Genomic DNA, 25,526 nt, shown 5'->3' with positions numbered 1-25,526 from the left:
GATATTGTGGGTTTGTGTGTGCAGTCCATCAAATTTTAGATTCTCCTAAAGAATATCAAAGCCTATAATAGAAGCTACCATGATCCTGGTATGTGGACCTTGATATTGTGGGCGTGCCTGTGTACGTGCATGCATGTGGATCTGCAGAATGTGCGCATATGCTCGTTTCTATGTGTCCATGCACGTGTGTGTGAGAGAGAGAGAGAGAGAGAGAGAGAGAGAGAGAGAGAGAAAGAATTCCCATACTGGGGCAAGAAGATTAATTTCTTAGTTTGAGTATGAAGATGTGTTGAAAGGTACCTGTGCGTTCTGTATTGAGAAATATATGTGCGGCATTTCCTATTGAAGGAATTTCCAGAATAGCTTCACTTTGATTCAGTGTTGATCCTTCATCCTGAGATATCTCCACACTGTTGACAGATTTATACAATATCATGGTTGAGAAAGATATAAGTATGACATGCTTCTCTTTAATATATATGCATGCATAACCTTGAATATGAAGATCGTAAATGTCACAGTAATAACATGGATATTAAAATTCATTTGTAAAGAAAGGCATGCATGTTGTTGGGGATTTTAATTCTCCTCTGTTGTAAATTTAAAAGTTGGGACTAGCTTTGGTTCTCAGATCCCTGCTTTCATTTATTGGAACGTAGCACACTTTCTTTATTTAAGAAACGTATGCATCTCCCTATAAAGTTTTACTGTACTGAATCACAAACTTATACCATGCAGGATCACCATTTCATATGATTTGCAGCTATAGTTTCAGCATTGCAAGATCTTTTATCCCAATTTGTAGTGCTGTCCAGACTTGCTCTAGCCCAACAGTCCTCTCTTTTGTGGCAGATTGTGTGTGTTCGAACATGCTCTGCTTCATCTCAATGGTGCATAGAAGTAATTCTACATTACAATGTTCATGATTTATGACGTGTCTCAGTGAAAGAATTAATCACAGTTAACATGAGCAAAAGAAAAGACATGAGAAAGCCGTGGAAATACCATATTTTTTACATACATATAGTTTTGTGAGAAGTGGCAATATGAAGTCTTTTGACAGCCAATAACAGCATTGTTCTGCTCTTCGAAGCACACGCAGGCAAAATGAGCTTGAACAATACTTTTAATGATAACAGAACTAACTTTCTTGTATAAAAATTTATGTAGTATTTTCATGAATCAAGAATCACGCATGTAAGTAGTTAGCATATGACAGGTAATGTCAACGAAGAAAATAACTATTGAGAGATGAACATGACAAGTCCCTAGGAGTGTTAGAAATCGACGAACAGAGGGTACGCACAACGGAAGACTGATAGAATAGCCCAGGAGCTCACATAGTGTGTGTGGTGGGGTGGAATCACAAACTTATTTACTTAGTGTGCATCAAATAGATGTGCATACTCATCAATAGACAATAATCCAGCCAGATATAGAAGCTATCAAAATAATATATTTTCATCCAAAAGTATTTGAGACGAGCGCTCTTGAATTTGTCACTAAGCCACTGAGACACTGGGTCCTGCTCCCTGAGCCTCTCGATGGATGCGAGGTCTCTCCTCAAAGCCTGCTCTCGGTCTTGAAGGGTACTCCTCCATTGAAGGGCGTGAGCCTGCAGCTCCTCACTGCTCCTTTGAATTGCATCGGCCACCCACGTAGCCCAGCCCTCACAGGGTGCCATCTTTGACTGCTCCCAAATCCCTGCCATGACCTGCTGAATCTCCTCGTCTTGCAGGAGGTCCTTTGGAATGCGGACCCCCTTCTGGGGGAGACCTCGGCGGGACTGATCCAAGTGAAGTACCACTGGAGAGTGGTCTGACATCGTGGTACCTGCTAGAATCCCGGTAGATCCGCCTCTGTGTAGTGCCCAGTCCCCAACATAGAAACGGTCTAGTCTCTCTAGCAATCCATCATGTCTCCTCTGTCCAAAGGAGAAGAGAAGGCTGCCAGGTGTCCTACTGAAATCTAGCTCTCTCCACCGGTCTCTGCCACTGACCATGAAAATGAATTGCTCCCAGGTGCTGCGCTTTGCTGCTAGCATCTCTGAAAAAGAGGCTCCGCCCCGCTTGTCTTCCCCAAACTCCAAGTTGTTGAAGTCACCTCCAACAATCCAGGAGTCTATATTCGGAAGACACTCTGACAGCCTCCTCCAAAAGTGTTATGCTCTGGCCGAGATAGCATGACCTCGGAAAGATCGGTGGGCATTTTCTCTTAGATGACTAACTTTTGTAATAGTTAATGTGCGTAATTGAAATGGTCAAGAGAAGTAACTGCCAAGGTCCTAGGTGAGGGTGAAATGGCATTGACTAGGTAGTTCTGAGTGCTAAGGCCTAGGTGCACCTAAATGTGCAATAATGCCAAGGGGCAAGTGGTTTTAAATGTGCCCCAAGAGAGGGGTAATAAGGTGCACCAAGTGGAGAGGCTAAAATGATGACATTTGGCAAGGAGAACTATCTAGGGAATTGAGGGTCTCGTGGATAAGCATGAAAAAACAAAGGAACGAATTTAATTGGGATATCTGTGATCCACGGGAGTAGGCTGGGTGGAACAATTTAATGCTATCGCCCGTGATTTGTATCAACGTAGGAATAGAGATTCAGGACAAGAGATAGAGTTGTTGACAGTTGGTATCAGAGCCTTGTTGAGAAAGCAAGGGACAAGTGACGGAGGCTGTGCGTGAAGGGACCAGGTGGACGGGCAATTTTGTTTGGTGTCGACTGTCCGTGGCTGGATTGGAGCGGAAGGTTCTTGGGTGATCCTTTGACAGCAGTACTCGGTGATTGATCGATTGATAGGAAGCCCGTGAGGCGCAGACGGATAATTGACCTGCGCCAAGAGGAGCGTAGGGCCTAGGAAAGGGTAGACGAGTCGAGCCTGGTAGCTGGAATGGTAGAGCGGGAATTCGTCACAGGGTCAGAGGTGACGCAGCGCAAGTTGACTACCCGTGGTCTACGAAGGATTTAAATTAACGAACTGTTGAGCTTGGGATAGCGTGGTGGTTCGGCGGTCGACGGGAAAGAAAACCAGACGGGACTTCTGAAATTGTGGTTGGAAGTAGAGGGTTGCCGTGACAACGGACAGCAGTAGTTCGGAGGCTGGAGACTGTGTGGTCCGAAATACTCAACGAAATAAGAGAAGGATATCCCGCTAGCTAGCGCTTTGTTTGCATCGGAGCTACATCGGGCGTTGGTACCTTTAACGAGGAAAAATCAGGAAGCACCTTTTTCCGATACAGTTTTATATATATAGTCCTGTTATTCCTACACTGTGAAAAGGAACGTTCAAAGTATTGTATATTTTGGGGGTTTAGTGTGCAGGAGAAAGAAGAAAACAAACTAGGAAAACAGAACAGAAAAGAAGAGTATATATATATCTTTTATTTGGATTTTAGAAAAGACTTAAAAAAAAAAAAAAACCATTTTCCATTGTGAACCTATGGAGGCAGAAGGGCAGAATTCGAGGGTGAATCCTAGTGAGTCTAGAGTACAGTCTACACAACAAATGTCACATCATGCAGCACCTACTTTGATCGGAAGGATTTCGATATTAGAAGATGCTTTACAGCAGATTATGAACCAGCAGCTTCAAGTGAATGCTGGTCAAAATGAGATAAGGGAGATGGTACAAGCCTTGTCGGCTAGACCGTCTAGAATTGATAAGGGCAAAGCTCCAGCAGAGCCAGAGCCCAGTATACATTCAATAGAGCGCACAAGGGTCAAAGTGCCTAATATTGCTAATTATAGACCGGAGAAGTACGCTGGTCGGATGACCGAGCGCAGCTCTGATGTGATCGAGGTTTGGTTACACAAGTGGGAAGAAGCCTTCGCCATTTGTGAAATTAGATCTGATCTAAAGAAAATCCGTGAGGCCACACACCTGTTTATTGAGGCAGCGGATAGATGGTGGATAAAGCAACAGAAGGATCAAGTTGCTCCTACCACCTGGGAAGGGTTTAAAGCTGAATTTAAGAAACACTTTCTCCCACCTGATGAAGAGTCCCGAGCTTGGGATGCTCATAGAAATCCTCGTCAGAGGACTCTGTCGGTGGCAGAGTACACCAACAAATTCAGGGAATGTGTCATGAAAATAACAGACCCTCTCCCTATGTCGGTTCAGTTAAAAGACTATATCTATGGACTGAACGACAAAATCAAAATGGAAGTTCAGGCTAAGTATGTGACTACATTAGATGAATCTATTACAGTAGCCCTGAACTATGAGGATGCTAGAGGCAGATCTGGTGGATTTGTGCAGGCAGGGACTCAGTATGAGTACCCGAAAAAAGGGGGATTTCAGAGGAAATGGACTTCAAAGACAAGTGTCTCGCAGCCAAGTGGCCAAACCAAGCAGGTGAAGCCGGTTGAGGGACCAGTAAAAACAAGTACCACCGTTGGGGTGAAAAGGAAAATAACTCCAATGGCAGCCCGGGCTTGGTCAAAGTCCTCGTTGACCCCTGAACAAAAAGAGAAAGCTAGAAAAGAAGGATTGTGCTTCGGCTGCCTTCAGCGACATCAATGGAAGGATTGTCCACTGAATAAAGACCGTCGCACGGCTAATATGATAATATCTGAATGCGACGTGGAAATGTAGGAGAGTCCCAATGCGGAACATATGCAGATGCAACTGGCGGGACCTTCTCAGAGGTTAGTACCTTGTTTGTTATGTGTGTCTGTTGCTAAGTTAGTGACGAGTGCACCTGATAACATCCTATCTAAGCCCGCAGCAACGGGGTATACGGCCTTTAATGATACGGAGTTAATTAAAATGAAAGGGCAAGTGGCCAGTCATGATGTCATTGTGTTGTTTGACTCGGCGTCAACTCACAATGTGATTAACTCCAAGCTCGTGAAGAGGCTGAAATTAAAAACAAGCCCATCTGACTATGCGTATACAGTCAGAATGGCAGATGGAAGTTCAACTGAAGTATGGGACCAAAGGGTTACCCAGTTGGAGCTTCGGATTCAGGACTATGCTGAGAAGCTTGATTTTGAAATGACCAAGCTTGCTCATGCAGATATAGCCCTGGGTATGGTGTGGCATTCTAGGAAGAATCCAGCCATTGATTGGAAAAAGCACGTATATCAATTCAAGATGAATGATGTGCTTTATGTCTTGCGAGGTGAAAAAGATATACCTCAGGGACCGTTGGTTTCCGTGATGGAAATCCGAAAAGCTTAGGAAGAGTTTTTATTCCTTTGCACAGCATCGGTAGAGCCAGTTGATGATTCTTCGGCTAGCACTGATGTTACGCAAAGTGGTGAGATGGCCAAGCTGGCTAATCTTATAACAGAGGAGTTCTCTGAATGTTTTAGGGATGAATTACCTTATGGGTTACCTCCAGAGCGGAAAGTTCAACATAAGATTGAACTGATCCCGGGGGCAGAACCTGTAAATAGACCTCCCTATAGAATGAGTTTTATTGAAGAGGCGGAGGTGCGTAGACAACTAGAAGAATACCTCAAGTTGGGGCAGATTCAACCAAGTTTCTCACCTTTTGCTTCGCCAGTGATATTAAAGAAGAAAAAGGATGATACGTTTCGCCTATGTATAGATTACAGAGCATTGAATAATAGCACTGTTAAGCACAGGTATTCGATGGCTCGGATTGATGATTTGCTAGATGCATTACATGGAGCCGTGATTTTCAGCAAGATAGATCTAAGTGTGGCTACCATCAAATCCGGATTAGAGCTGAGGATGTGCATAAAACCGCTTTCAGAAGCAGGTTTGGTCATTATGAGTTTTTGGTAATGCCCTTCGGACTTACCAATGCTCCAGCGACATTTGTCATGCTTATGAACGATTTACTACGTCCGTATATCGGAAAGTTCGTAGTACATTTTATTGACGACATCCTGATATTCAGTAAAAGTATTACTGAGCATCGTGAACACTTAAGAATAGTGTTCAGTACTTTGAGGAAAGCCAGTCTTTATGTGAATAAGAAGAAAACTATACTATGTATGGTTAGGCTTGAATATTTAGGGTTCATAATTACTCCACAGGGGGTAGAAATGGATCCGAAGAAAGTGGCTGCGATACTAACTTGGCCAATCCCTCAGAGTCTGACCGCGTGTTGCGATCATTCTTGGGATTTGTCCAGTTTTATAGAAGGCATATCAAGGGATATTCCGGAATAGTATCGCCATTGACTGATCTTTGCCGAAAAAACAGTGCTAATTATATTACTTCGAGAACAAGATACAAAAGGTCAGCTTGTAGCTGACGGGCTGCGTTCACAAATTGGACACAGCCCTAAAAGGTAACACCATAAATCACTCTCTCACGTCGGGATAAGGCGAGTGTGAATGAACAGCCATCGGGGTGGTGAGTAGCGCCACCGAAGGCCCTGCGAAGTCTGCTCGAAGAAGAGGCCCTGAGTGTTCCAAGTCCGAAGGAAGCGTCTCCGCTTCTCTTGACCGGACCGGGAATCTCCCTGAATCTGGTCCCACTGGCCTCTGAGGGTATGAATAATCTCGCACCAAATATCAGTCATGATCTGTGCAGTCGATAAGGAGGTGCCACCGAGGATCTGCGCGCAACGCGAGGTCCAAATGTGCCACCCTGCTATGCTGCTAATAATCTCCCAGACTGGCTGCCTCTCTTGAACTCCTGTATCCGCCTCTGCTAGGTGTTGCGGGATACCCTCGAGCAGCCCCCATGTACCCTGCGTGATAAGGAAAGTGGGGTCCTGCTGGCATGCCTCGCATAAGTGATGTAGACCAGGTGCGGTGCTGCACCAACAGAACGCGCCCCATGTGATCAAGCCTAGCTCTGGTGCTGCGCGAGTGAGAATCCCGAAAGTCCACCTCCACACTTCCTGGGCGCGAGTGCAGCTCCACAGGCAATGCTTTGGTGACTCCTCAACCTCATGGCAGATCTGATAGCGTCCGTCCTGGCCTATCTGTCTCAACCAGCTCCCAACCGGAAGACCTTTGTGGGCGAGAAGCCACAGGAAGTAGGAGATCTTCCGCGGCCGCCAGCTCTCCCACAAGGCCTTCTAGAAGGCCTGCAAAAAGAACCTGGAAATACCCTGTGCATACCAACTGGGCCGCTGGGTGGGGGGGCGGCTCTGCATCCTCCCAAGAACTCGCCTGCCCAAAGTCGTGCTGTAGGCAAAGAAGGAGGTCGGCCCCTGTCCTGTCACAACCTCTGGCCAGCTCCACTCTCCTGGGTCCCACTCAAGCTCTGACAAGGCCCGCCCCTCCCAGAGCCAGAGTCGCCAAAGCTGCAGCTGATCCTGCTCAATGCTAGGATCGGTACGCCAGACCTTCCCCAAAAGGCCTACGATCCGAACCCTCTGCCATGGGAGTAGGGGGTCGATGAGTGCATCCTCTCTCCTGAGTCGTCCATCCCCCATAACCGCGAAGAAGGAAATAGAGGAGTCGTCCAAACGTCTTGCGACCACTAGTGGGATGCCACGAGGGGTGAACTGTCCCAGCCAACGGTCGTAACCAGGCATGAGGATCTGAGGCTCAGGTGGAACCAACCAATCAGCTGGGATCGCGCCGTCGATCTCCGTGCGTCTCGCCTGGGCTCCACGAGCACCTCCAGCTGCGTCTGCGAGATCAGCCGTCTCCAAATATCTGTATGTGTCCCTCCAAACTCGAAGGGACCGGGCTGGCCCCCTCATCCAACCATCCCACCTGATATGTGATCTCTCCCCCAATTGAGGGCCCTCGGCATCTCTGACCTGATCATTCCAGATAAGCGGCTGGCGATCAATCTCCTCCTGACAGCGGGGAGGAGACTGAATGAGACTGAGACGGAGCCGCCTCCAAACCATGAGGAGGCTACGAATGAGTGGGGAACGGGGCTGAGTAAGCGGGGCGGAAGTGAAGATCCACCTGAGGGATGGGAGCCACTCTCCACCTCGTCGCGGGACACAAGAACCGATCCCCTGCTGAAGTAGCATCTTCCACGTCTGCCCCCCCGGGGTCAAACCGCGGATGACTAACTTGCCTAACACGGCCTGACTCTGCAGCTCTGGATCGATGACTCCCAGGCCTCCCTCAGCCTGCGGAAGAATAACTGTCTGCCAAGCAACCCTGGCTCTGATATCTCTGAGGCCATCCTCCCCAGCCTCCTAAGCTGTGCCACACTGGATCTCGAGAAACACCAACAGGAAGCCACATACCAAGCCGTGTTTGTTCCAGTTGATTTTCGCACCAGCAGCCGAACAGAAGACCTCCAGGGCCATCCTCACCCTCTCCAGCATCAACTCATCGTCCTGGACATACAGGGCTGTGTCATCCGCGTACTCCGAGTCCAAGAGCTCCGTGTCCTCCCGGAGGGGAAGGCGAACACCCCTGATCCCTGTAGACCTCGCCCGGAGGTAATAAGTCATAGCCTCGGCGAAGAAGAGAAACAGGTAAGGGGCAAGGGGGCAGCCCTGACGCACTGATCTCTCCAAGCTAAAACGCTCACCCATCCTGCCTGCAATGATGACTCTGCTAGAGGCTGTCCTGTACAAAGCTGAAATACCCTGAATCCAACCTGCTGGGAAACCTAGCCGCTCCGGAGTCCCCTCCAGAAAGGACCAGTCAACCCGATCGTAGGCCTTCTCAAAGTCGAGAAGTAGGATGGCAAGGTGTGATCCGTTATGCTGAGCCCACTCCGCCGCCTCTGAAAAGGTGAAGACATTATCTAGGATACTGTGATCCTGGACAAAGCCTGTTTGAGTGTCGTGAATGAGGTCTGGAAGTAGAGGCCGAACTCTGGCGATGATCATCTTGGCTAGGATTTTGTAGGCAGTGGTAAGGAGAGTGATCGGGCGCCACTGACGGATCTCCTGTCTATCTCCTCCCTTCGGGATGAGGCAAATCAGTCCCGAGGAGAGGCTCTCTGGCATATAACCGCTGCTAAAAATCCTCTGAAGAGCTGCTAAGAGGGGCTGATGGATCTGGTTCCAGAAGGAGGTGAAGAATGCCCAGGATAGCCCATCGTCACCTGGGCACTTCTGTCCATCGATGGCCATCAAGGCCTCCAGCATCTCATCCGTGGTAAACGGTGCCAACAGCGTCGCCTGCAAGGAAGGAGTATGTCTCCACACCTCCTCACGGGCACGACGAGTGCGAGGAGCAAGCGGCTCCTGCTGGAAAAGGGTCCTGTAGAAGTCGGTGGCCAATCCCAAGACCTCTCCTGGATCCGTGACGATGTGTCCCGCCGCTGTCCTGAGACTCCGAAGCTGATCACCTGCAGCTCTCTGGCCATGTGTCCTGAAGAACTCCCTGCACATCCGGTCACCCTTCCGAGCCCAGAAGGAGAGAGAGGCATGATAGGAAAACTCTGAGCGACGCTGGAGTGTCTCCTCAAGAAGGGCTCTGGCTCGAAGGGCCTGGGTCCGAAGCTCCTCCGAGCCCGGGGATGCCTGCTGGAGCCGTTGAAGGGAGGCGAGGTCTCTCCGAAGGGCTCTCTCTCTACCCCACCACTCCTGTCGAGCCTGTAGGGCTGCGAGCTGGCAGATCTGGCTGGACTCCTGCAACGCCTGCGCCACCGAATCAACCAAATCTGCGCACTCGCCCCAATCTCTATCCCAAAGACCGCAAATACTGCTGCGCACGTCCTCCCTCGAGAAAATGGAGTCGGGAATCCGGCATGAGCGGGGGGGAAGGGCCTGAGCTGCCGAATCTAATGATAAGAGCACCGGCGCATGGTCGGAGAGTGTCGTCCCTAGAACTATACCGGCCTGACCGCCTCTGCTGATGGCCCAATCACTAACATAGAATCTATCCAGCCTCTCCAGGAGTCTGCCTCCTTCCCTGCGGAAACCCCACGAGAAGTCCAAGCTCCCGTGCCAACGCCGGAAGGACGGGTCTCGCCAACAGTCCCTTCCTCCTGTCGCAAAGATAAAAGAGTCCCAAGCGGACTGCTCTGCCTGAGACATACCTGTAAACTCCGGTCCTCTGCCCTGCTGGTCCTCCAAGGTCTCCAAATTGTTGAAGTCACCTCCAACAATCCAGGAATCCATGTCTGGGAGAATCCCTGTAAGTGTCCTCCAGAAGGTGGCTCTACAACGGAGATCTGTGGGAGCATAAATGTTGAGAATTCCAACTCTGGAGCCCTCCAATTCCAGACCTACCCAGAGGGCACGACTTGGAATCAACGTGCCGTGACCGAAAACTCCCTGGGCTAGCTGCTCTCCCACGGAAGTACAGACACCACCACTCCTCCCCAGTGCACCGATCGAGGGCTCCCAATAAGTGTGAGAGCGACCAGGGAGGATCTTCCCGCATCTACGGGAGTGAGCCGCCGAAAGCTTGTGTTCCTGGAGCAGAAGTACATCCAAACATCCTATCACTGCTGGCTGAAGTTCCTGTCTCAAAATGAGCTTCCTGGGACCACGGGTGCCAGAAGAGTGAAACCCGTTCACATTCCAGGATACGAGGTGTAGGCTCATGGTGAGGACTGGGAGGCAGCGAACAACTGTCTGCTCGCGGTCGAGGTCGAAGAAGAAGCTGACATTTCGGAGTAGACGCGCTGGCGCTTATGGGAAGGTTTGGAGGGGGAGGCGGGGTCGTCCTGCCCGTCCTTCAACACCTTCAGCAAAGGCGAGAGGCCTTTGGTACCATGAATGAAGGCTTTCTCGAGCCAGCTCGAGATCTCTGAGGTGGACATCCCGTAGAAGGCACGGAGTTTCTGAGGCGTCCAGGCTCTGACATCTTGGGGGAGGGGCCAAGACAGGGGGGGCCTGAGGATCACAATCAGCCTGAATCGTTTGGCGGCGCAGCGCCACCGCAGGCGCACGTCACCCTCGGACCATTGAGTCTCGAGAAGCTGCCCACCGGACGGGCCTATCCAGGAGCAAATCTGAGCATGCGTCTGCTCCCTGAGAGCCTCCCAGACCGAGTCGTCTGTCCAGGTCTCGGTGCCGTCGCTGAGGAACGTGAAAGCAAAGCTAGGGCCATCCCTAGGGGCCAAGGCGGCTATCTTCCCATCTGCCCCTTTGCGGAGCAGGAAGATACTGATGTCGAGGCAAGCAGGGAAGGTCCCGAGGTCGGCCACATCCAAGTAGTCCCAGGGGCCAGATCTGTAAAAGTCGCGGGGGAGCTCTCTCTCCTGAAGCTGAGGCCCATCAGAGTCTGCCACTGAGGGGCTAGCGGACGGAGAAGCCTGCTCCGGTGGTGGTGTAGACTCCGGGTGTCCTGCCAGCGGAGGGGGAGGGGGAGGGGGAGGAGGCTGGGGAATAGGCAGCTCAGACTCCTCAGGGGCGGCTGGCGGAGGAGAAGGAGGGGGAGCGGGAACTGCCCTCGGCTGAGGAACCGTCGGAGCAGCTAGCTCTACGGGAGAACTGAAAGAGGCGGGGGGGGGGAGGGATGGGGCTGCAACTGGAACTGGGGCTGAGAAGAAGGGGGAGAAGACTGAGGAGGACGAGGGGGCTGAAGCTGCGGGTCGGGAGACAAGGGGTGCAGTTGGGGGATGGGCTGGGGCTGGATGGGGAGAGGCTGGGGAGAGGAAGAGAGGGGGACCTGAGGCTGTGGAGGGCGGGCTACCGTTGAAGAAGATGCTCTCCCATGTCCCTAGGGCGGCTGCCTATCGGGTCTCTGAGGTGCAGCTACAGGCGGGGTAACCTCTTATTCCTTGCCTTTATCAGAAATCTTCTTGTTCTTTCCTCTTTTTCTTCTAACCTCAGTCCAGCCGCCAGCAATCTCTGGTCCGGGCTCCGGCTGCCTCTGCTCCTCCTGGCGTGGCTGCACGGAGGGGGGCGGAGAGGGGGGAGGCGGGGGAGGCCGAGAAGAGCTGGCGAAACGTGGGCAGGCAGCCGCTAGGTGTCCAAAGCCGTGACACCTCAGACACTGTCCTGGCTGTCCGGTGACTACCATGCTCTGGGTGATGCTGCCGGCACCTGTCACGATCTCGATCACAGCCGGGAGAGTCGTAGGATCCGCCACAGCCACATGGACTCGGGGGGCTCCTGCCGTAGTCACCGCATCGGCGAAAGTATCGTGCATAACCCAGCCGAAGTGGGAACCCAGGTCCCTAACAATCGGCCGCAGCTCAACAGCAAGACCAGGAAAAACTAGCGTCACTGGATGGCGAGGTATACGGAACCGGGCATCAAAATCTGCTGCGCTGAATCCACGGTACCACGGAACTATCATGATAATCTTTCCGTCCACTGACGTGGGGGAGCCAGCAATCAGGTTGCTCGCAGCTTTCGCACTGGAGAGTTTAAGCCAGAAGATGCCCCTTCCCATAAGGGCCACCTCCTCAATATGGCCGTCCTCTAGCATGAGAGTGGACTGGAGCCAGTCCCTGATGGCTGATCTGGAGGGGGAATGTCCAATGACTCTGCCATAGACAGAGGTAAGAGCAAAGTCATTGGCAACCTCCTGACCCGAGATGATTGCTGCTCAGTCAGGATGACGCGGTAGGCATCTGGAGAGGGAGGGACCGTCTGGGCCTCCGGTTTCGGGCAGGGAGCCGCCATACCGCCAAGACAAACTGCGAGGCTTCCGATGAGGAAGAGGCTGTCACCAAAAAACGGGGGGAGGTAGAAGCGGGAGGGTGGAGCCTGGGTGTGGCGGGAACGGAGGTGGCGCGAGGTGAAGGCATGGAGGCGGGAGACTGGTGAGGTGGGGCGGCGGGAGCGGAAGCGGGGGCGGGGGAGAGGCGGAGCGAGACGAGGTGGCGGACGGGGGGCGGGGGGGGATGGAGGGGCGGAGGGGGCGGGGTGGGGCAAATGAACCGGGGGGGGCGGGGGTGAGGGCGGGAGGGGAAGGCGGAGGTGGAATGGGAGGGCGGAGAGGCGGGAGGGGGCGGGGCGGGAGGCGAGGGGTGAGGGGGCGGACTGGCGGTGGGGGTGAGCGGAGTGGAGCGAGGGGGTAGCGGGCTGGGGCGGAGGGGGGTAGCGGGGCGGGGGTGAGTTGAGGGGGTAGCGGGGCGGGGGGGAGCGGAGGGGGTAGCGGGGCGGGGGTGAGCGGAGGGGGTAGCGGGGCGGGGGGTGTGGAGCGAGGGGGTAGCGGAGTGGAGCGGAGGGGGTGAGCGGGGGTGAGCGGAGGGGGGTGAGTGGGAGTGGAGCGGAGGGGGTGAGCGGGAGGGGAGCGGAGGGGGTGAGCGGGAGGGGAGCGGAGGGGTGAGCGGAGGGGGTGAGCGGGAGTGGAGCAGAGGGGGTGAGCGGGGGTGAGCGGAGGGGGGTAGCGGGCGGGGGGGTGGAGCGTGGCAAGGGGGGACGGAGCGAGGTGGGGGTGAGGGGGGAGGTGAGGGCAGAGGGGTAGGGGCAGGAGAGGCGAGGCAAGGAGGGGCTAGGGGGAGGTAGAGGTACGGCGGGGGAGGAGGGAAAGCTCGCAGGAGCTTTTAGCATGGTATCATCCTACGTTAGAACATCAGGGAAGACTGCATGAGAGATGAAGCAAACACTGAAAGATGTGAGATAGGAAACCCGCCATTGACTGATCTGACCTCAGATAAAGTACCTTTTATTTGAGGACAGAATCAACAAGAAAGTTTTAACACCATAAGACAAGCTGTGGTCACAGGACCGGTGTTAAAAATAGTTGATCCCCAGAAACCGTTGTTCCTAGAAACCGATGCAAGTGGCATTGCGGTAGGAGCAGTTCTCCTTCAAGAGGGAAGGCCAGTAGCCTTTGAAAGCAAGAAGCTTTCTCCCTCTCAAAGGAATTGGCCAACTCATGAATTGGAGTTGTATGCTGTTATCCATGCTTTGAAAACATGGAGGCATTATTTGTATGGTTCAGAGTTTTATGTGGATGTAGATCATGATACTCTGAAACATTTTTGTAAACAGGTTGACTTGAGGGGCCGCCAAGCTAGGTGGGCAGAGCTCATGTAGGAGTTTAATCTAACGATTCGGTACCGAAGAGGAAAAGATAATAAGGTTGCTGATGCGTTGTCTCACATTATGCACAACCTGAGTTTCACGGTATTAGAGAGTGCTCTAATGACCGAGATAAGAGAAACTCAAAAAGTGGACGAGTTTGTCCAGAGCTTATGGCCTAAGGCTCATGTGTTAAAACCCGGGGAAAATGAAAAGGATGACCTGGCATCCAGAAAAGGCCAAACTTATGCAAGATATGCCATAAGGGATGGTATGCTAGTTAGAAATGGCAAGGTTGTAGTACCTAGTCAGAATGATCTCAGGCAGAGAGTCATTCGACAGTGCCATGATAGCCCGTGTGCGGGACATCTAGGAGTCGAGAAGACATATGATCTCGTGAAGCGAGATTTCTTTTGGCCAAAGATGAAAAAGCATATTCATGAATATGTGACACGGTGTTTCTCGTGTCAGGTAAGTAAGGCCGAGCGGGTGAAGCCACCTGGACTTTTACAGCCCTTGGAAATACCACTAAGTAAGTGGGAGAGCATTTCCATGGACTTTATTGTAGGACTGCCTACGACGCAAGGAGGGTATGATTCTATTTTTGTGGTGGTTGATCGTCTAACCAAGATGGCTCACTTCATTCCGACTAGGGAGTCTATTAGTGCCCCGCAAGTGGTGGATTTGTTCATTAGACATATATTTCGTCTGCATGGATTGCCTAGATCCATAGTGTCAGACAGAGATGTCAGATTTACCGGTCATTTTTAGACAGCGGTATTTGAGACACTAAGGACTGAGTTGGGAATGAGTAGTGGGGATCATCCTGAGACGGATGGTCAGACGGAGAGAGTCAACCAGACTTTAGAGGATATGCTGAGAGCATATGTGTCATTGAGGCAACATACGTGGGACAAGTGGTTGCCATTGTTGGAGTTTGCCTACAATGATAGAAAACATTCATCTACCGGGTTCAGTCCGTTTGAGCTGAACTATGGTTATAGACCAGCCAATCCAACTATAGTTGGAGTACCTCAGAAAGTGCCTAGTGCCGCGAACTTTGTAGTTCAGATGCGGGAGATGCTAGCACTTGCGAGAGCTAATATCCGCCAGGCCATGGATAGAGCCAAGGTGTATGCGGATGAGAACTATAAGAGTATTTAAGGAAGGAGAAAAAGTTTTTCTCAGAGTTCCTTCGCACTCGAAGTCGTTGACTTCAGGAGAGTGTGCTAAGTTATCACCTCGATACTGTGGGCTGTGGTTAATTCTAAAGAGAATAGGCAGTGTAGCCTATAAATTAGAATTGCCACAGGGGTGTAAGGTGCACCCGGTTTTTCGTGTTTCGCGCTTAAAGAAATTTTTGCATACAGGTGACTCACTAATCGAAGGTGTGGTTTTGTTTCAGGAGATAGAGGATATTGCAAGGCGCCAGCCAACAAGAATCCTGGACCGAGGAACAATGCAAATACGAAATCGGAAGATACCCACGGTGTTGGTTGCATGGCATGGTCAGCCTCTATCGGAAGCTACCTGGGAATCCGTATACCAGTTACGAAGAGTGTTCCCAGATTTCATCATCGAGGACGCTGATGCTTGAAGAGGGAAGGAATGTTATGCTTTGGCCGAGATAGCATGACCTCCGAAAGATCGGTGGGCATTTTCTCTTAGATGACCAACTTTTGTAATAGTTAATGTGCGTAATTGAAATGGTCAAGAGAAGTAACTGCCAAGGTCCTAGGTGAGGGTGAAATGACATTGACTAGGTAGTTCTGAGTGCTAAGGCCTAGGTGCACCTAAATGTGCAATAATGCCAAGCGGCAAGTGGTTTTAAATGTGCCCCAAGAGAGGGGTAATAAGGTGCACCAAGTGGAGAGCTAAAATGATGAAATTTGGCAAGGAGAACTATCTAGGGAATTGAGGGTCTCGTGGATAAGCATGAAAAAACAAAGGAACGAATTTAATTGGGATATCTGTGATCCACGGGAGTAGGCTGGGTGGAACAATTTAATGCTATCACCCGTGATTTGTATCAACGTAGGAATAGAGATTCGGGACAAGAGATAGAGTCGTTGACAAAAAGGCCAGGCGGTGCTGTTTGCACGCTGGGGCATACACGTTCAGGATCCTGATCGTGGACTCTCCCGTCCGAACTCCCATCCAAACTGCCCGTCTTGGAATGAGCTCGCCCTGGTCGTAGATATCTGGGGCCAAAGTCTGTGAGATTGAGATGCAGACCCCTCCACTCCGTCCTACCGCAGGGGACCACTCCTCTGGACCTCTCCTTGGGAGAAGGTGATGGCGCCGTCTAATGTCTGAAGCTGAAAACATGTGTTTCTGAATCATAAGGATGTCCACTGCCCGTCCTACCACTGCCCTCTGCAACTCCTGCCGGAGTATCAGGTACTGCGGCTGGCTATGGACACGGTCGTGGAGCCCGTGTACGTTCCAACTCACTATGGTCTAGCTCATGAGGACGGGGGAGTCGGGACCCTGTGAGTGGGTGCCTGTTCCAGAAAGATTGCTTTGTGTGATTTTGTCGGGGGTTTAGAGGGCGAGTAGTCAGTATCTGTGCGTTGCTGTACTAGTGTGGATATCGGCTCAATACCGATCTTCCGTGCCCACTTCATCATGAAGGAGGCTTTCACCCCGAACAGCTCCGCACACTTCTGGAGGGGCCAGAGCTGTGCTTGCTCCACCTTTGCCTCCAACGGCAATTTGATAACTCCTGTTGCCAAACCACACACCGGCTCCTCGTGCGTGAAGCTCAACTGAAAGTTCACCTCCGCACCATGGGTGTACCAAAGGTCTAGTCCATGTGGCCCCATCCACTCATCCATCATGAGTGTAATCTGATTTTCCCCAAAATAGCATCGAATACCTTCGGGGACCATTTCTCCACCCCTGTGGAGGCAAACAGAAATCTCCAAACGGGGTGTGTCGGAGATCCCACTACACTGATCAAACCCCCCTTTTGGGGCTGAAGGACCATGAGCATTACCTCCAAAGGTAGAGGATAAGAGTCCAGAACCTCTAAGTAGTTCTAGGGTCCTAACCTCCAAAAGTCCCGCGGTAAGGGACGCCCAGCCTGGAGGTTAAGGGATGCTGATTGGGAAGACGAGCCTCATCCCTCAGGATCCCTCCCTGAACGGGCCTGTTGCTGCAATGAGGAGGTAGAAGGGGGTGTCATCGTTCCCATGCCAGCTGATAGAGGTATCGAAGCGGAAGAACTTGCTGCAAAAGTGGAGAGGGGGACAGCAGGAGAGGGAGCGGTGGGGACGCGGGGGATAGACGGAGGGGGGCGGGTGGTGAGGGTGACTATAGGAGGAGGGGCTGAGGGGGGGGGGAGGGGGCGGGGGGAACCCTTGAGGGGGAGGGGGAAGTGAAGAAGAAGAGGGGGAAGGGTTTGGGGGGGGAGGGGGAGGAGGAGGGACAAGGACCACATGCCCCCCTGCTGGTCGGGCTCGCTAGGGCTCTAGATCTCGGCTCCTCTGTGGCTCCCATCGGGCTAGCGTTTGCGGCTTCTGGAGCTCCTGGGGCTCACTGCTGCTGCAAGGGTGGAATCGGAGGATGAATCTCCGAAGCTGGAAGACTGTCAGGATGGGCGGTGGCCCCTGTCGCTGGAGGAGGTGGCTTCTGCTGTTCCTCCTTCGGGGCCTCTCGATCAATCCTGTCCCTCTCTCTGCGATTGGCTCTTTGCCTGCGGCGCTTGCGGGCTTGCTTGCTTGGGTTCTTTTTCTTTTTAACTTGGGTCCAGTCTCCTTCTGAGGGGATAACCCAAGGGGTCTGAGACTCCTGCTGCTTTTGCCTGAGAGGATGCTGGCCTGAGCCTGCTGACTCTGTGTACTCTGCGGAGGGGGGGGGAGGCGCACGAGGGAGGCCACGAGGGCAATCTTTGGCGAGGTGATCCATCTGTCTGCGCCGAAGACACTGGCCTGGTAACCCAGAAATCTCCACGCTTTGGCGAAGTGTGCCCCCTTCAAGGGTCTCGAGAAGGATCAACTCTGGGAGCGACTCTGGGCTCTCAACCACCAGTTTGATCGTGGGGACTCCAGCATCTGCTAAAACTAAGGCGGCCAACTCTGGCGGGGACTCGAGCACTGTGCCAAATGCCCGACCAATGGGAGGGAGGACGGCTCGATACTCCTTGGGGGGCCCTCGAAAGCGAAGTGTAATTGGGAAAACGTGGAACATGGTGTGTCTTATCCATGTCCTCCACTGTAAACTGATGATACCAAGGGAAGAGGTAAACAAGATGTGGGCCGAAGAGGATGGGGCTCTACTCCACAAGTGTCGAGGCAGTGTCGGGGGAGCTCAGCTGGATGAGAAAAACGCCTCGTCCATAGATGGTGACCTCCTGGATGTGGTCTCCTTCTAATGCCAAGCTCGCCTGGATCCACTCTCGCACCTATCTCCATGTAGGCGTGAGGTCCACAATTCGTTCTACAAGCGCCTTGTCCTGGAGGGACTGAACTGCTTGTTGTACCTGTTGCTTGTCAGCTGGGGAAAGAAGAACCTTAACGGCCGTGGGATTCGAGGGTGCTGCCCTCTGGCCAGACCAAGGGTCACCACCAAGGTTTTCTTTCGCCTTAAGAAGCGTAAATGCTCCCGCTGCAAGGAGGAAGAAGAGGGAAAAAAACATCAGAGGGGGAGGCGGAGATGAGGTAGTGTGAGGGGGGGTAAGGACAGAAGAGGAAGGAGGGAGGCAAGGAGGGCGAAAGGCAGAGAGGAAGGGGGGGACGAGAAGGCGAGGAGGGAGAGAAGATGAAGGCAAGAGACGAAGAGGAGGCGGAGGGGAGGTGGTAGAGGGGAGAAGGCAGGGAAGGCGGCGAGGGGGGAGGAGGTAGGGGTGGTAGGAGGCAGGAGAAGGCAGCGGGGGGAGGAGGTAGAGGAGGTGGGGAGGGGCAGCGGGGGAGGCGGAAGGAGGCGGTGGAGGGAGGCGGGAGGGGAGGTGGTAGAGGTGGGGGGAGGCGGCGGGAGTGGAGGTAGAGGTGGCGGAAGGAGGCGGGGAGGGGCGGTGGGGGAGGCGGAAGAAGCAGCGGGGAGGGGGAGGAGGAGGGGGAGCGGGGAAGCGGGGAGGGGAGACGGGAGGAGGCAACGCGGGGAGACGAGGCGGATAAGGTAGGCGAGGGGAGACGGGGAGGGGGAGTGGAGAGGTAGCGGAGGAGTTAGAGTGAAGAGGCGGAGAGGGGGAGCGGGAAGGAGGAGGGGTCGGGAGGGAGGGCAGGAGGCGGGGAGGGGCGGCGGGGGAGGCGGAAGAAGCAGCGGGGAGGGGGAGGAGGAGGGGGAGCGGGGAAGCGGAGAGGGGAGACGGGAGGAGGCAACGCGGGGAGACGAGGCGGATAAGGTAGGCGAGGGGAGACGGGGAGGGGGAGTGGAGAGGTAGCGGAGGAGTTAGAGTGAAGAGGCGGAGAGGGGGAGCGGGAAGGAGGAGGGGTCGGGAGGGAGGGCAGCGGGAGTAGCCTGAATGGCAGTGTGTGGTAGCAGTGTCCAGGGTCCCCTTTTGCCTTCGAAGAAGGCCCATTCCTTCCAATCTCGCATGACCTGAGATAGATGAAGAGCAGATTCTCTCCACAACATGCTATAAAGGCTTAACTTAAGAACATCAAGTACATACCAGATTGTGGTATTGCCTATGTGCTTGCTCTGAAAGCAAACCATGCACCTCATCGAGGCACATACCAATAACCAGTGTAATCGTGAACTGCCCCCTTCTGAATGATAGCAACCATTTGAACATGAAACCCTAGGGTACTCCATGGAATCCACCCTCATGTCAGTGTCAACAGCCACACACTTGGAAGATACCAAGCAATCCATGCTGTCCTTCACCTTCACAAAGGTTTCTGACTCCTCATCGATCCACATCATCGATCCACATCTCAATGTCAGACATCTTCAATGTGGCTTCTAGGTTGGCATATCTGACCTCAGTAACACACAGAGATGTCACCAAGAACAATTCTTCGATCACCACATTAGCTTTGGCTTTTGTGTTATTCTCTGAACTTGAGTCAGAATCCTTCTTCTTGTTTTTTTGATCCACCTTCTTCTTTCTGCAATCCCTCGCAAAATGGCCTGGTGTGTCACGATAGAAGCACTTCTTTTTCTTCTTCTTGAAAGTGTCCTTGTCATTAGAGTCATCCTTCTTGGACTTGCCACTGTTAGGCTTGTCCTTTCCTTTGCCAGCGTAATCCTTTGCTAGCAACGCCTTGTCATCTTTGTCGTTGTTGTAGAGCTTCTCCCTAGCTTCTTTCTGTAGCAGTAACGGATCCAACTCCTCAAAAGTCAGAGGTTTGGTCCTTTGTCTTGCTATCACGGTTGTAACGAAGCTTTTGAAACTCCGTGGTAGCCTCCTTAGTACCATCAAGGCCAACTGGCACGAGTCCACCTTCTGACCAAATGATGCTAGTTGATCCCTCACCACCTTGAACTTCGTCAAGTAGTCATATACCGAATCTCCCTCATCCATATCCAAGTTGTAGAGCTGATGCTGAAGAAGCAAGATCCGGGATGTATTATCTGTCTCATACAGATCCTTCAGAATGGCCCATGCCTTCACTGACGTGTCAGCCATCTGGATGTGAGGAAGCACAGAGTCCGCCGTAGTCCCTATGATCAATGCTTGGGCGTGGGCATGTCTATCTTCCCAAGATTTGAGCTCCTCTCCATCTATTGGTATGAGTATCTTCCCCTTGTTGTTTTCTATATCCTTCGGCTTCGCCTCCACTCCTCTTGTCAGTTTCCATAGCTTCTAAGCCACTAAATGACTTTGGATCTTCACCTTCTAGATAGGGTAATTTGTCCCATCCAGTCTCCTAGACTCTCCAAAGTTAGGGATAGTGAAAGAAAGAAATCTGGGGGAGGAGGAAGAGAGAGAAGGGGTTGAAGAGGCTTTTGAAATCGACATCTCTGTTGCTTAACCATACAACAAAGTTGAACAAAATCAACCTTCCGTAGACGAGATTTTTGTATGCACCTGACTGAGAACCTGAGTCACCCTCCTTCTCGCAAGGGCACTGTCCTTCAGTCTTGGAAGTCGATTCTCAAGAGCTTTTGAATCAGGGTCGTCCTTCAGCAAGGTCCTTGCCTTCAGGCTCCCACACTTGTGAGCCTCCTACTTCGGCTCTAATACCATGTTAGAAATCAACCAACAGAGGATACGCACAATGGAAGACTGATAGAATAGCCCAAGAACTCACACAGTGTGTGTGGTGGGCTTTAATCACAAACTTCGTTACTTAGTGTCATCAAATAGATGTGTAGACTCATCAATAGACAATAATCCAGCTAGATATAGAAGCTACCAAAACAATATATTTCCGTCCAAAACTATGGACACAACAAAAGAGGATGTACCATCAGCATGATACTTTATTTTGTAGATCCATTTGGTGCCAACCACATTCTTGCCAATGGGCGCATCAACCAAGTCCCATGTAGCATTCTTTTGAATGAATCTAATCTCAGCTTAATGGCTTTCTGCCATGCCGAATCGCCCTGACCATCCTCAAAGCGCTGAGGCTCAGTTTCAGCTTCCATCACTACGGTCATGAGAGCAAAATTCACTTGCTTCTTAGCATTCTGAGTGCTGGCCCTGGTTCTCCCCAATATAGGCTGATCTTTAGCATCTAGAAGTGTCAGCCTAGTCATCTAGGAACTGAATTCTCAGCTGTCCTGCTGAGAATAGCATCTGGATTCTGGTAGTAACATCCTTTGCACGGTGTTGATAATGCTTCCAAATATTGGGCTGTCCCTCCCCATGAGCTGGCTGCAAATATGAAACATTTGAGGGAAAAGAACCCTCAACATGTGGCAATCCTGCTGGAGTTTGAGAGGTAGAGGGAACATCAACTGGAGAACCCAAATCAGCATCATCCTCAAACTGAATGATGTCCAGAGCTGTATCATCATATGGAGGCAACTCCTCACCGATGGGCTGCATGCTATCATGCTCTCCAAACAAAACATCCCTACTTATGATTACTTTAATTGTGGCTGGATCATAAAGCCTAAAGCCTCAACTTTCAGTGCTATACCCCACAAAGATGCATTTAATGCTTTTATCATCAAGCTTGGATCGATTTTCAGCTGGTACTAAAGCATATGCAACAGACCCAAAAACTCTAAAGTGATTCACCTTGGGCTTGTACCCATAAAATGCCTCAAAAGGTGTCCTATCAACCAATACTTGTGTAGGGCAGCGATTCTGAATATATGTGGCTGTAATAATTGCTTCACCCCAAAATGCCTTTGGCATTCTCTCAAATTTCAGCATACATCATGTCATCTCCATGAGAGTCATGTTCTTCCTCTTTGCAATCGGATTATGCTGAGGCGTGTATGGCACTGCTTTGTGATGCTTTATCCCATGCTCTTTCAAGTATTCCTTAAAAGCATGTGAAGTATACTCTCCCCTATTGTCAGAATTAAAATTGGTTTGGTTCTTAGCCAATGCTTTGAACTCCCTATATCAATTGAATGCTTCAGATTTGCTTTTCATGAGAAAGAGCCAAGTGAACCTAGAAATAATCATCAATGAATGTGGCAAAATACCGATACCCTCTATGGGTTGTGACATTCATTGGTCCACAAACATCACTATGCACAATCTGCAAGACCCATTGTGCTCTTACTGAACGTGGACCATCCTTTTGAAATGGTAGGCAATGCAACTTTATCTTGAGCAGGCTGCTGTAATTTTGGCAATCCTTCAACCATATTATGATTATGCAAATATGCCAAAGCTCTATGATGTGCATGACCAAACCTGGCATGCCATAAATCACTTGGAGTAGCAGAAGAGACAGCCATAGCATGCTGATTGTAGGGCTGAGCATCAAGCTTGTAAAGACCCATGCTGGCCTCATAAGAATATGTAGGCACAATCTCATACCCTTTCTTTGGATCCTTGATCCTGCATTGATCATCCTGGAATTCCACAAGCATGTGTTGATCATGAGCCATGGATGGAATGGAAACAAGTGGATGGATCTTCTTGCAATAATTGTAATTGCCTTTCTTCGTCTTTGCACCTTTATCTGCATTCTTTGCATTTGTGTTTGCATTCCCCTCCTTCCTGGGCTGATAAGCATGGCTGGCCTTTTTCTGAAATTTACCCTTTCCATGAGTGGCAAGTGCTTGCTCACTCTGACCAGAGGAACGGGCTGAATTGGAAGTCTGTGTTTCTTCCTGTAAGAGTAAGCCAACTAACTCCTCAAAATTGAGTGGAGCAGCCGTGAGCATAATGGTCAAGGAAGTAACAAACGTATCATATGAGGGTGCCAACTATTGAGGGTGATAGAGACCAATTTCTTGTCTTCTATATCCTCATCAACAGCTACGAGCTCATCCCGAATGTCAGTAATCTTTGCAATATGAGCTGAAATAGTTTGACCTTCTTGCATGGACAAGTCATTGAGCTTATTGTGCAAGGCAATGCTTCTTGCTTCATTCTTCACATTCCATGCAAACTCAAGAATAAATGCAAGTGTACTTGCAAAGGAAAAGACAGCAAATGGACAACTGAAAGACCACTGACTACTATGCAATCACTGCAATGCATTCACTGGCAATGGCCGCTCTGAAATAGCAATAAATCTGTGTCACGGGGGCGTGAGATTGTGATAATTTAATTATTAGGGTTTAACGTGTGACAACCTAAGCCCTAGAGTGGTAAAAAGGCTAACCTTGTAAATTAAGTCCTAGGGCCGAGGGCCAAGGGGCAAGTGGTTAGAAGGGGCCAAAATCCTTTGAATTAAAGCAGAGCTTTTCAGGGCCACATGGCGCAAGTGATTTTGGGCAAAGCAAGAAAGCAGTGAAAGTAAAGCTTTCCCAACAGGTTTAAAAGAACAGAAAGGCTCTCCTTCCGATAGTGCGATTTGTTCCAGGACAACTCCCACTCGAGTTCTAGGCGCCTTGCCCCAACTACCTTACAGTTCCAGCTTCCAAATCTCCACGCAGCCCTTCTACTGGCCTCCACACAGCCATTCTCTCTCTAGTCGCAATCTTGGACAGATCTCTTCATCTTTGTCGTCCCCAGCTTCCATCATCTTCTCTCCCAGACGCATGCTTCTGCTCCATCCTGCTATTCTTTCCCCAATCGCATGCTCCTGTTCTAACCTGGGAGACTGTCTGGAGTGGATCGTGGAGTTTTCAAACTGCCAATATCTGAATTGTTGTTGTTTGGAGCTATTTGGAGGTGCCAGTCTTCACTTTGTTGCATCAGAGAGCTTCAGTTTGCAGCCTTCATGATACTGAGGAGCACGAGACCTCTGGGGATGAGGATTCTTTGCAGGAGGAGCAGGCTCTTGAACAGCAATTCTATGGGCAGCAACCTTTTGGACAGCAGAAGTCTGCGCAGCAAGCTTTTGGGCCCCAAATGTTTGCATTGCAGGTGTATGGGAACCAAGGTCCTGGACAGCAGGAACATCAAGCAACTCCTGTTCAGTCAGAGCAGGAAGAAGAAGATGCGGCTGACACTGATACGAGAGCAGTTGTTTGAGTCGATGAATATCGTGACCCAGTTGATGCAGAATCCTCAACTTCAGAAGATTCTCAACCCTCCTAGGGGGTAGGAGAGGAAGACGCACATATGTCGGCAGCCACGCAGGCAGTCGTTGGAACCTCAGCTAGGTAATCCTTCACCTAATCCCATGCCTCAAGTTCCTATTCAACAGTCACCTTTTGGTCCAGGTGTTGGGCTGAATGAGCAGGCCAACAATTTCCCATTCTTGAATTCCGGACAGCAACCTCTTCCTCAGCCCATTTCATATCCAGGCTACTTTGGGGGCGGTTCAGTGTTTCAGGCCATGGTTGGGATGACCAACAACGGTATGGGCATGGTTGGAAATGCCCCGATGTCAGCCTGGTATGCAAGGTTTCTAGGGCCAGATGCTTGGAGGTACACAGCCTGGAATGCCGAATGTGATGTATGGGAATGTTGGAATGCAGCCAGGGATGCAGGGAGGCATGGGTAATCCCATGGGTATGTTTTGGATGCCTCCTACAGGGCCTGGAGTGGTCAATCCTTCACAAAGGTCCGGAACAGGTGCATAGAATACAAGAAATATGTTGCAGCCCCCGCAGCCACCATATTTACAGCCCCATGTCTATGACAATTTGGCACCTAAGGGCAAAGCGAAGGAGAACAAGGAGGAAGGTTCAGCTGTCAAGTTCGAGACATTCAATGGGATGCAGGATCGGCTGAAGTCATTGACTTTTCTGCAGTAGTTTGATGCAGCCTACTCTGGCGGAAACTTCACCGAAGCTTCCAAAATTTGTAAGGCGGCCACTTTTCTGAAAGGTAATGCTCTTCAATGGTGGACCAATCATCTTCTGCAAGGTTTAGCTCCTGTTACTTGGGTTGATTTCAAGCAAGTATTTTTTTTTTCATGGCTGACCACAAGTTTTGGGGTGGATGTGATGACGGCCTGGCATGACCTCAATGCTAGGAGCTGTGCTAACCTCGAGACTTATAACAGAAAATTCAGGTCAGCTCTCTTACCTGTCAGTTCATATAGGTTTGTGCCCTTATTAGAGCAGGTGGAGAAGTATTTTTGTGGGCCATCCAAAGAGCTAAGAGACTATTGCATGAAGACAAGGGTCAGCAATATATTTCAGTTGATTGAGAACACAAACACAGCATATGCTCTTATGCAAGGGAAGTGCTTTGGTTTCGGTGAGTAGTTGAAAAAAGGTGGAGAGCCTGTCAAGGGTTCCAAGGTTGCAGGTCAACGATGCAAGTTCA

General features: G+C 51.0%; 1 protein-coding gene across 1 annotated transcript in view; it reads right to left on the bottom strand.

The window, feature by feature from the left end:
• The window catches only part of LOC147891259 (beta-galactosidase 2-like), a 55,223-nt gene that overhangs the window by 9,891 nt on the left and 19,806 nt on the right, over window positions 1–25,526 (bottom strand). The window contains exons 13-14 of the mRNA XM_087389190.1: window positions 17,322–17,693; window positions 301–410 (exon numbers count right to left, since the gene is read on the bottom strand). Coding sequence (XP_087245316.1) covers window positions 301–410; window positions 17,322–17,693 — 482 coding nt within the window. The remainder of the gene's footprint in view (window positions 1–300; window positions 411–17,321; window positions 17,694–25,526) is intronic.

The sequence above is a fragment of the Dipteris shenzhenensis genome, chromosome 18 (assembly GCF_047967505.1).
Source record: "Dipteris shenzhenensis isolate YYH24624 ecotype China chromosome 18, Dip_SZ_1.0, whole genome shotgun sequence".
NCBI classification, from domain to species: domain Eukaryota; kingdom Viridiplantae; phylum Streptophyta; class Polypodiopsida; order Gleicheniales; family Dipteridaceae; genus Dipteris; species Dipteris shenzhenensis.
Note: the sequence above shows the minus strand (reverse complement) of the source record. Positions and strands in the feature narration are given on the sequence as shown.